Source organism: Notothenia rossii (genome assembly GCF_949606895.1).
Source record: "Notothenia rossii genome assembly, chromosome: 9".
Taxonomy (NCBI): domain Eukaryota; kingdom Metazoa; phylum Chordata; class Actinopteri; order Perciformes; family Nototheniidae; genus Notothenia; species Notothenia rossii.
Genome location: NC_136907.1, coordinates 13559486 through 13571087, shown reverse-complemented (window position 1 = coordinate 13571087; position 11602 = coordinate 13559486). Strand labels below are relative to the sequence as shown.

The following is an 11602-nucleotide window of genomic DNA, read 5'->3' as shown; positions in this document are numbered from 1 at the left end:
AATAGAGTAGAGTACAGACAGTAGAATAGAATAAAATGCATGACCCTGCCTATTGCTTTACATAAGCAGGGGGCTTCCTTGACATTCACGATTATAAGGATATCATTACTTGACTCTTCAGGACAGCAAACACCTTCCCTGAACACAAAATGTAACAGGGGTGTCAAAACACATTATCATCAACATATTCTGATGTCTTAAGTAACATGTGCTGCCCCAGAGGGGACGGCATCTTCTTCTTTTTACAGTGCACTTCCCCTTTGTTCTCTCTTCCTCCTTTCTCCCCCTCTCCCTCGGTCACCTTGTAACGATGTGTCTCTCTTTCTTCTCCCCACAGAGGAAGATGAGGAAGATGAAGATGATGCCTGCTTTGCACCGCCAGTGCTGAGAGGAAGAAGGGAAAGAAGGAGGGAAGGAGGTAACGTGGAGAGACGAAAGGAGAGAAGTGAAGGGGAGGGGGGAGAGAGGAGAGAAAGGGGGGCTGGTAGATGTAGCTCTAGCTGTGGGCCGGGGGGAGAGCTACCTAGCCCGGGCTGCTCTGCCGAAACATCCATGGGTGGCTGTGTCGGGAGCCACCACGACTCCTCGGGCAGCTTAAACGAGAACTCGGACGGCACTGGAGGTAACGTATTGCGCGTCATTTAGTACAAAATCGTTTTTTAGAGGGGGTCCTGCAGGGTTTTTGCATGTTGTCCTGTGCTGGAGTTTTCCTTTATACCCGAGCCAGACAGCCGGAGACAGACATGGCAGCCCTCCCGGGTATCTCGCTCCAAACAGCGGGGCCTTGAAGCGAGAAATGACGCCTCGTCGCTACTTTATAAACTGGGGGATAATGTACTGTGCGACGCTGCCTCCCTTTGTTCTTTGGTTTTTTGACTGAGCTACTCGGCTAAAATGTAGCCCAGTTAGCTTGGTAGCTTTTTCTGCATAACAAATATGGGTCACAGACGGCTCTGGCATGCAAGGGAGTGATGCAGTCTGATTTTAATGATGTCCTGACTGTTATCCTAAAGCATGCTCCACCAAATCGACCAATGTTAGGCTTTTGCTTTTCAATTACTGTTTTGTTCTGGTGTTGGTTCTTGTTTACAGCTGGGAAGTGTTGGGGAGAAAAGAGGAGGAGGTGTCAACACTTAAAGGGTGCTTCAGCTTTATGATAAAGGAAGTGTGTTATATATATCTGCGGTTATTTGAACAAGGCCCAAGAGCTACAAGCGCCATGCTGTCCATCCACTGGGAGCAGAACAGTAATATCAAACTATAAAATACTGCAACGAATAAGCTTCATTTTAGGCCTATTTTTTGTGTGCAATACCTAAGGTAATGGGGCATGATTTACCCCATCTACAAATATATGTTTAGGGTGCACTATGTTTACTACTGGTTAAACTACAACTTGGGTTAAAACCATCAATAGGTGCATTACATGTGGAGGATGTACCGTGGTACAAAAACCAGCATAGTGTTTAATAGTGTGTACATGTAAATAGGACACACTGATGGATACATGGAGGAAAGAAAGATGCTTTGAGATTTTTTGAATCTGAACAACAAGGCCTTTCTTTGTAGAGATTTGTCTTAATTTGGTGCTGTAGATAACTTTTTACTGTGGTTTCCTGATTGTCTGATCTGAAAAGGGGTTTCACTTCTGAAGAGTAAGTTATTTTAATCACACATTGGGAGACGGAGCTGGGTTGGGGGTGGGGACTGAGCACTTTAGTGATGCTGAGATATAGCCTGGTTTCCTTAATGTCTTCCTCTGTGGCTCTACATCCGTTTTGACAATTTGTTCCCTGTCTTCCTTGAAGTCTAGATGTCACATAAACAGGTTTCAGAGATCCCTTTATCTGTGACAGAGTGTGTGTAGTAACAAGAAGCTACACAGTGTTAAAACACATGCAGACAAGCAGCTGTTACTTGACACCTTTCCTTGATGAGGACAGAAACAATGCAATAAGACCACAACACATGCACATTTATCTGTTTTCACCGAGGCAGGTCTCATAACTAAGGTTGCTTGGTTCACATGTACTTTCACACATACTGGCCCACATACAGCCCTTAGGATTTCTGAGAATTCCTGAAAGACTGGCAAGTGGGCTAGCATTTATAAGTAAATTAGTATATTTTGAGCTGGAAAGTAGGCTAATGCAGGTTGTAGGCCTGTACTCAAGTTGGTGATAACATATAAATATTCATAAATAAAGGAAGATATTTTTTTTGCAGATTACTTTTAATAAACTGCCTGCAGAACATGTTTAATGTACATATTCTGTTTAGCTAGTATGAGCAGCTGCTTATTTATGCAAAACCACATGTGTGGTTCATGAGAGCTGTGAGATTAACTATTCAATTAGAATAATTAAAATAAATAAATATTGAAGTTATTTTTTTATGCAAAAATTGCAGACATGACCTTGAGAAATGACGATGGATATGTAAAAAATTGATCAAGAACACAATAGCCAGAAGAAGAAAAAAAATCATCATTAAATGTATTGGTTTGAGTTTACTGCTGCAATGTTTCCAACAAGCACACCTGAAGTTTTAACTTAATTTGCCCTCTGTCCCTTCTGGTAATAAAAAAATATATTTTATAACGGTTAACTATGAAAATATACACAACCAAATAGGAAAGAAAGTCAGCGTAAACAGTCAGTCAGTCAGGGCTTTTATTTACTATAAACAGTCAGTTGAAGGTTGTTGTTGTTGTTGTTGTTGTTGTTGTTGTTATCAGACTGTGCCATGTGATCATCAGAGTACATGTGTACCAGCAGCAGGTGTAACTAAACACCTTGATCCATCATTCTCTCCCCTCTTATGTCTCCGTGTTGCACGTACACACACACACACACGTACACACCGTCCTTTACCTGTCGTCCCCTTCGGTGTTGATCCAGATGGTGTTATTCATCAGCTATTCTGCTGCAGATGGAGCGCTGTTAGATGCTATAACCCTAACCTTGTATCTGGGTTGAGTAACACAACACGTCTTGCTTCAGTTCTGCTTAGACTGTGTGAGCTCCATGTATATATCACATGCTAGCTCATGTTTAATCTGTCATCTAACAAGAGAAATCTTATCTGACTGATGCTTTGTTTCAAATAAATCCTTCTTCCCTCTTTTTCTTTTATTCATTATTCTAACTTCTCATTTTCATCCTCCCACCTCTCTCTATCTTACACTTTGTGTCTACTTTCTCTTCCCTACATCCCCATTTGTTTCTGTTTTACTTTGTCCTCGTTATCCCTTCTTCTTCTTCTACTTCTCCATCCTTCTGTCTCCTCTACCAATCCCCATGTTATTTCTTTCCTCACATCCGTTTGAGTTACCTCACACTCATACTCTGTGTTTCTATCTTTCCCCTCTGGTTCTTCTCCTCCATCTTCCCTCCACCCTCCTATCTTTCTTTTCTCTCCATCTCTGCTTTCCTCTCCCTCCCAGTGGCTCTAGGGCGTAACCAGCCCCTGAAGAGAGAGCGGCCTAAATGGAAAAGTGACTACCCGATGACTGAAGGCCAGCTGCGCAGCAAGAGAGATGAGTTCTGGGATACGGCGCCAGCATTCGAGGGCCGGAAAGAGATCTGGGATGCTCTGCGGGCCGCGGCCAGCGCCTTTGAAAGCAGCGACCACCTGCTGGCTCAGGCCATCCTCGACGGGGCCAGCATCACACTGCCTCATGGTAAGGCACATTGCCACTGTGAAGGATGTAGCAAATAAGATTAGATTAGATTAGACTCAATTGTTATTGAGTGCAAGTACTAAGACAACAAAAAATGCAGTTAGTATCTAACGAGAAGTGCAAAAGAAGTAGTAAAGTGCAGAGTGATATCAAGTATAAATATATACATCTGACACTGTGATCCGTATAAGGCAGTATAAACATTACAAAAAAATGAATGCCGTCTCATTTATACCTGATCTATAGTGCTGTCGATCAGGTATAAATTAGACGGTATAGTACAGACACAATACAGAACAAAAAGGGATATATTATAGACCGTTATTGACATTTTAAAGTTTTAGTATGCCATAGTCGTTTGGACAGTTTTTCAAATACAGATAAGTTGGTATGACATAAGAGGAAGACGTATTAAATAGCTCATGTTTGTTGTACTCTCTTTCAAATATTGCTGTGGGGCCTTTGTGCAGGGCAGAGGATGATTACCACTTCAAGTATTTCAACTCCCTTTTCCCAAATTGCCTAGAGAGACTCAAACTCGGCTGTAAGAGTTTCACAAGTCTTAACTGAAAGCTGCAGATCTTGTAGTTTTTATGTGTATCTCAAGTTAATCAGAATCAGAAGTCCTTTATTCGTCCCACAGCAGGGTACATTTACAATTTTCAGCAAATGGACACTCCAGACAAAAGTTAAAAAGTAACACATTAAATAGAGAGATTGCACATGTTTATGAAGAAAACTTAATAAGTACCCATCCATGGAACAGAAATAAGAAGCAGCAAGTAAGTGAACATATAAAAGCAATGAGGGCAATGCCTCTATGGGCCTTAAAAGAGCAAAGCAAAGATTGTGAAATGGCTCTGTCAGTCAGACACACATTTCTGCCACCAGACAGCTTCCTTTACCTATGGGGGTGGGGGCCCAGTAAATATCAGCTCTTTTTATATATATGTATAGGTAACAACAAAAGATTTGAGAAGAAATATGTAAGACAGCTTCCTCAGGAAGTATTGTATACATCCCCTGTAGTTTCAAGTCTGGTGTTGAAGTTTCATAAACAGGAAGTAAATCTGCCGTCTAGTTAGGCTGGTGGCGTCTGTGCACAGTAAGTGAGTGTTCAATGAATGTGGACCGTATTCCAAGCAACTCCAGTCATTTACAGTATGCTGATGCTAAGACTCTTAAGTGTATCTCAATGACCACATTGTAGAGTTTAGCCTATTAGGAATTATATACTGCATTAGGAATCAATAAATAATACATTTAAGGGGGCGTACACTTGGTCTTTTGAAAGGACTCAAGTACATTCACTCGTACTGGAGACCATTCAGATGGAACAAATCAATATAATTGGCTCCGATTCAGAAAACCCACCATCTTCACACATAAATCATCATCTGCTTGTACAGGCTTTCTATTTGTGGATGTGCGTCATTCTTTTGATTCCTAATTCCTTTCACCTCATAGTCATATCGCCTTTACACTGGTGGCAGAGCTGCCAAATGAATTGCCTAACTGCTCATTATCTAATCTCGTTTTATTCATACACATACCTGGGTATCGAACTCATACTTTTTATCCTTTGCAATACTCCTTCAGAATTGTGTATTGGAGTTAAAAGTAAAAAATGATGGTAGGCCTAATCTCACTGGATTGTGCATAAATGTCCAGTTTATGTCCCGAGGACCGAGGAGGCAGAGAGCACAGTATAAAAACATCTAGCCTATAAATATCCCATAAAAGGATCTGATCATTATTGTTCATTGTGATATTTCATTCTGGACATGCCATGGTGATGTGCCAATGTTGTGCCCAACCCAGTACGTCAACAGGGACATTAACTCTTAAGGTCAGCTCTACCTGAAAATGATTTGGGTGTATATCAGTGACAACAGGCTTTTTGTGAATGTAAATATAGGCATGTATTGTCCTGCTCCATTGCCTTTAGTAGTTTGGACGGGTCAGATCAGATCCCGCTGGGCTGCAGCTGTGGATTCCCCAGGCCTGATGTCACCACTTCACTTCTCCAGAACTCAGTACAAATAGCAGACAGATTACTTAGATATTTATATTGCCAACAAGTGCATTACTTTTTATGCTTTTGCCATTCCAGTTCCAATTAGGTATGTAAGCACAGTTCACAGTGCTTTGCACAAAAAACTTAGACAGATTAAGATGTGGACGTAGTGCCCTCAGTAGGCTAACATTCTCACAATGCAATGGCTAACATTGATGCTAAGCTGGTGTAATGATTCCCATGTTAGCATGCTAATGTTTGCTAATCAGAACTTTACACAAAATACAACTGAGGCGGATGGGAATACCTTTGGACAAAACAAAGTCTTGGACAAATCATATTTTTGACTTGATGGCGCAACAGGAAAAAAATCATCAAAAAGAGATTTCTTGGCAGTCAAATGACATGGCATATGCAATCTATCCAATAGTTTGCAGTAGTCTGGGCCGAAGTGGTGAGCTGATCATCTGACATTGCCACCCTGTGAATAAAGCTGCTGGAATGGGGAACATGCTGTTTCACTGTAGGACTATTTGGTTAAATATCAGCTTTTTAGAAGCAGTCAATGATCCACCACTTCTAAATGCTTACATTTAATAAAAAAAAGCTCCATTACAGAACGGAAATGTATTGGCTTATAGTGCAGACTTTGTTTTTGTGCCATTCAGGAAATAGAAGTGGGTATTTAGATCCCACTGTATTCCTAACGGAGACTTTTGCCTCATTAGAGATGTATCGGCTGATTGGCTCGTTTTTCAGTGCGTATAATTGGATTGGAGACCAACTTGATCTGCGGTCCTCCGAAGTGACTCTGTGAAGCATACCAATGGGAATCATTTGAATCAGTTTGTCAACATGTTGGCGTCCATCCAACCTGCAAAAAAATTAAATATCATGTTCACCAATGCACATTTGAAATGTCCTCTGTTTGAGCCATAACCAGAACAGCTTTTTAAGGTTATGCAATGCAGCACACCAGCAACACATACTTTTTATGTTTACAAATGTGTTCCAGCTTTGATCAAACGATGAAATCCCTTAAATTAGGTGCACGGCTTTAACCCCTCTCTTGGGAGGTTCATTCAATCTAAACTCAATGTTTAATGAAATCCCACAACTGAAGGCATTAGCAGCACCAGGAAACCATTAGCTTCCTGCAGCAGAAGTCAGAAGGACTTAAGTGGAGCCACCAGGGGAAAAAGCAAGTGAGGTATACAGACATAGCAACATATTTAAAGAAAGTCAGTGACCCATGTGTACCATTACATTCAGATTAGCTTCTGTGACTTTGGCTAATGGCTAAGATAGCTTCCCCATATTTGGCTTTCTTTGCTCATTTGTCATTGTTACAGGAAGGGATTTAAAGTACTTTCATACATTTATTGACATAATTTCAGACTACAAAAAAGAGGGGTGATAGACCTTAAAAACATTTGTCATCAAACTGGTCTGGTGAATCTGGTTCCTGGTATTTCAGTTATGTAAGTGCCAGAAGCGGAGAGATTAAAAACATTTAGCAAATAATTTGTTCCCATTTGTTAAAAGAGTTTGCCTACATATGATTTGCTCACGCTAAGAGAGGACGGATTTTGTTTTGGTGTTGATATAACTTCCACATTTATTTTCACGCCAAGTGGTTTTTGGTGAGTGCTGTGACAATAATAGCCCACTTGTTATCCACATTAGTACCGTTTAATTTCTACAAACAATCTAAATGAAGCCTCAATTTCTCGCTCTCACATCCACTTTGGTGAGACTGTCCTGAGGTCTAACATTGGCTTACATTCTCCTCACCTTGACCACAGCATTCGTCATCTAGAGACCAGAGAGCAACATCCTGTGGGCTGAGGACTCATCTCAGTCTCACTTACCACAAAACGAATTTGCTCTTTTTGCCTGTACCTCAAAACATGTCATAAAACAACATGAGTAGTCCACTGACCTTTTTAAAACATTTACAAAATGACTTTTGAAATCACTTATTGCTTTTGCCGGGACAGTTTTTTACCCTGGTCTTTAATTACTTTTGGCTCCAAGGTAGATCACCTTTTTAAAAGTCATTACGAGTAAAGACAAGTGTTTTTTTTATTTTACTCATAACTGTGTATTACAGTAAAAGCTCAGAGTTTGGTAGAAGCTGTGGCAAAATGTTCTGAAAAAGGTCCAAGAAAGTTTTTCGAGTGTATGCTCCGGATAAAAAACAGAAAATCAGTATTTAGGAAAAATAATTGCCCTGGGAGACTTTAAAGAGAGAGCCCAATTTTTTTTGTGGGGGGGTGGGCAGCGATCTTACCTGTAGGCGTGTGTGTGCTGGTGTGCGAAGTCACCAAAACTCAGGAATAATGCCATATCATTTCCCTCGCAACAAAAGTCTTTATCAGCATTGTGTGACTTATTTGGCGAACTCTTGGATGCAACAAACATTAATTTAGATAAAAGAACCTCCCTTGAACTTCAACAGTTCAAAAACAAAAGGCTTATTACCACAATAGAAGGACTTTTCAGGAATGAAAGAGTTGACATCAAGCCCTTGTTTGAGGGGGACTTGTTTAAAATCCCCTTGAGGACCTTTTGGGGTCCCCCCTGCGAATATCATTGTTCATTGTTTCTGTGGAATATTATGACCTCTTCACTATACCTTATTTCCCCCTCTCTCCACCAACTCTGTGTCTGAATCACAGTCAACAGTGACATCATTAGTTTTAAGGGCAACAGACGCATGATATTCCCTTTTCTCCCGCTTTCACTCCATACAGGTCTTTGTGTTCTGTTGAGACTTACTTTCATTTCCTATTCCTGAGTGAAATGTGAATAGAGGTCAGGGTTTGGCTTAGTCAACACAGGAACACAGTCAATGCCAACTATTTATCAAGCATGACTTATCCAGTTCATTTGAAAGTGAAAGATTAAGGGGAAAGTTGATGGTTCACCTGTAATGCTCAGATTTTAGTGGTCAATTATTCACCCAGTGTACTAAATATACCTGCATGCACACAGGTTTGTTTAAATGTGTATGCAGTTTACAGTACGCTGCAGATAAAGGTTTGTACTTTCTAGTAGTAGTGCACATATTAATCCTACAATATCACATTCCATAACCTGGCAATATTTCACCTTCTTCTAACGTGTGGTTTACTTTAATGGGATAAATAGATTGCACATGTATAGAAAAATGTTTTGCGTCCCTCCACAATCTCAATGAAACTGAAGAATTGCATATTTTCACAACTGACTGAAAACTGTTAACCAAACTTGAATTTGTTTTAATTAAGTGTTGACATGTTTCTTTCCCTCCAGGAGCTCTGACTGAGTGTTACGATGAGCTGGGGAACCGGTACCAGCTGCCGGTCTACTGCCTCTCTCCTCCCGTCAACATGATTGAGGAGCGCTCCGACGAGCCTGACGGGTCGGACCCCGACTCCGGGGCCGCGGACCCCTCCACGGGCAGTGCCAGCGAGGCCGGATCAGGGGGAGAGTGCCTGCTTCGGCTCCGGCTCTCCACGGGTCGCGACCTGCGGCTGGTGGTCCGCTCCACGGACACAGTGGGCATGATGAAGCGCCGTCTCCTAAACCAGGAGGGCGTTCCCGCTGCGACCCAACGCTGGTTCTTCTCCGGCCGGCCGCTGACGGACAGGCTGCGCTTGGACCAGCTCAACATCTCCAGGGACTACGTGGTGCAGGTCATCCTCAGCCAGCCGCCGCAGCCCGAGCCGCTGTTAACACCAGGACACACACCAGGACACACACCAGAGGCCTCTGGACCAGCAGGGGAGGAAGTAGCCGAAGTGCCGCAAGAGCCCACGCCAGTGGAGAATTAAATCGTCCCAACATGGCCGCCTGGAACGGGCTGGGAGTATAAAACAAGGGAGAAACAAATAATGAAAGTTGATTCAGATGTTTCTCTTTTGATTTTCTCTTCTCTTCTCTTATCCTCTCTTCTCTTATCCTCTCTTCTGTTTTTGGGCAGAGGTTGGCTGTCTGCCAGAGCTAAAGGACTCTTGAATTGAGAAAAGACTTTTCCTTTTTCGTTTTACACATTGAAATGTTGACCTTTTTGAAGTCTTTTGAACTGTTCCTATGGAAACCAAACAACAACAGAAAGAGAACCCTATCAGATGGCGTAAAGGGTTTTCTTAGCGACACTGATGATTTCCGAGGTGTTTCTGTGTTTCAGTATCCATTCAAGTTCTGCTCTCTGGCAAAGCAAACGGCTCCGGGTCAGCAGAACTCTGTTTATGAGGCTACTGGGTTATACATCCAACAATCAGAAAACATTAGCATTTCAATAGAACTCAACATGTGCAGGACAGAAAGAAAGGAACAAATATAGTTTAACAATCGTGACGGTTTTTTCAGACCATTTTGAGTTATATGTGCATCAAATAAAGAACACACTTCCCTTGGGGATCAAGTCAGTTCACTATGCTGTAAAGAAAAGGCGCTCGTATTAAACATGTGTGTGTTGGGGGGGGGGGGCATGAGGTATGTTACCGAGCTGCTGCTGGATTAAAACGCTTTATTTCACTGCTTCACGGAACAATGTGTGTGTGTGTGTGTGTGTGTGTGTGTGTGTGTGTGTGTGTGTGTGTGTGTGTGTGTGTGTGTGTGTGTGTGTGTGTGTGTGTGTGTGTGTGTGTGTGTGTGTGTGTGTGTGTGTGTGTGTGTGTGTGTGTGTGTGTGTACACACTTAAATAAGTGGTAAAAAGATGGAACATTGGAAACACAGTTGCATATTTTGATTCAAAATAGAATGTTTTTAATTAAAATGGATAATTGTTTCTATTCCTCGATCTCTGTCTCATTATTTGCTTGGAAAAGCTTTTATGTTTTCTCGTAGAAGTGTGAAAAAAATGCTGGCTGTGTGTCACAATGTCTTTTTGATTCCAGTTTTCACCCATACGTATATCGTTAAAACTATTGCAGTTTCAAAATGTATGAAGAAGCAACCCCAGTGAAACCAATGGTTATGAATTCCATAAATTAAATAACAATTGTCACATTTCAGGACATATTTCGAAGAAACATGTTCAGGAAATGTATATCTTTGCTTCCCATGGAGTTCAACTTTGATGAGCTTTCAGATAAAAATCTCCTCGACAGGTGATCGCCCGAATCCACGTATGTCTAAGCGTACCCAAGGCACAATTTTGTGGATGAATTTACTTTTAAACAGGGTCAGATAGCTGTTTCTCCCTGCTTTCAGTCTTTAAAACCCATGATCAATACATTGACTGAACCCAATGAATCCCCGATCAGCTGATATATTGGGTGTTAATATTATCCGAGCTGATAAGGACGTCAGGCTCTTTTTTCACAGTAAATATACTCATAGTAGAACAGCTTCACCTTTCCTTTGATTTCCTCTTTTCCTTTTTCCAACTTCCTCTTACTGCCTTCTTTTAATTGTGGTTTATTCCAGCCTGACAGAACATGGAACATTCCTTTAAAAAGAAATCTCTGTGATGAATGTTCAAAGGGAAAATAAGACACATTTAGCATTGTGTTTTAGAGAAGTTCTGCCAGCTGAGCAACAAAACAAATGTCCTTTAAATCAATGATATAAGGAGGAAGAGACCTGACAAATAACAGGCTTTCTGCAGTAAATCATATCACTTTTAAACTAGGCTTCTCAGTCAACCATGTGGAAGAAGATTTCATGATCAACTTTCATGCTATTAAACGTGAAAGGTCAAGAGTGACTGGCAGAGGGGAAGTGAATACATTATTAGGTCAGTGTGGCATTTCATCAGCCCTCACAGTGGCCTCTTTAATTGTGGCTTTTTTTCTGGGAAATACCTCCATCTTTCACCTGATCGAGGTCTCAACGTCATATATCTCTGTTTTGACACATTTCAGTATGGAAGCTTTTATGGTGGGATTATGATTCAGTGTCAGGGGAGGTG

The 11602-nt window shown here is 41.4% G+C and overlaps 1 protein-coding gene across 1 annotated transcript; it reads left to right on the top strand.

Moving 5' to 3' along the window:
• Positions 1-277: 277 nt before the first annotated feature.
• On the top strand, positions 278-10483 carry ubtd2 (ubiquitin domain containing 2). The gene is made up of 3 exons (XM_079651719.1): positions 278-622; positions 3446-3682; positions 8997-10483. The coding sequence occupies exons 1-3, from the start codon at positions 553-555 to the stop codon at positions 9515-9517; spliced, it is 828 nt and encodes a 275-aa protein (XP_079507845.1). The 5' UTR covers positions 278-552; the 3' UTR covers positions 9518-10483.
• The last annotated feature ends 1119 nt before the right edge of the window (positions 10484-11602 follow it).

What these genes read in the sequence shown, in the direction of transcription:
- ubtd2 (XM_079651719.1), top strand. Translation starts at nt 553, where the DNA reads ATGGGTGGCTGTGTCGGGAGCCACCACGACTCCTCGGGCAGCTTAAAC. An exon ending in GAACTCGGACGGCACTGGAG is followed by an intron (nt 623 to 3,445) that starts GTAACGTATTGC and finishes TCTCCCTCCCAG; the next exon opens with TGGCTCTAGGGCGTAACCAG. An exon ending in CAGCATCACACTGCCTCATG is followed by an intron (nt 3,683 to 8,996) that starts GTAAGGCACATT and finishes CTTTCCCTCCAG; the next exon opens with GAGCTCTGACTGAGTGTTAC.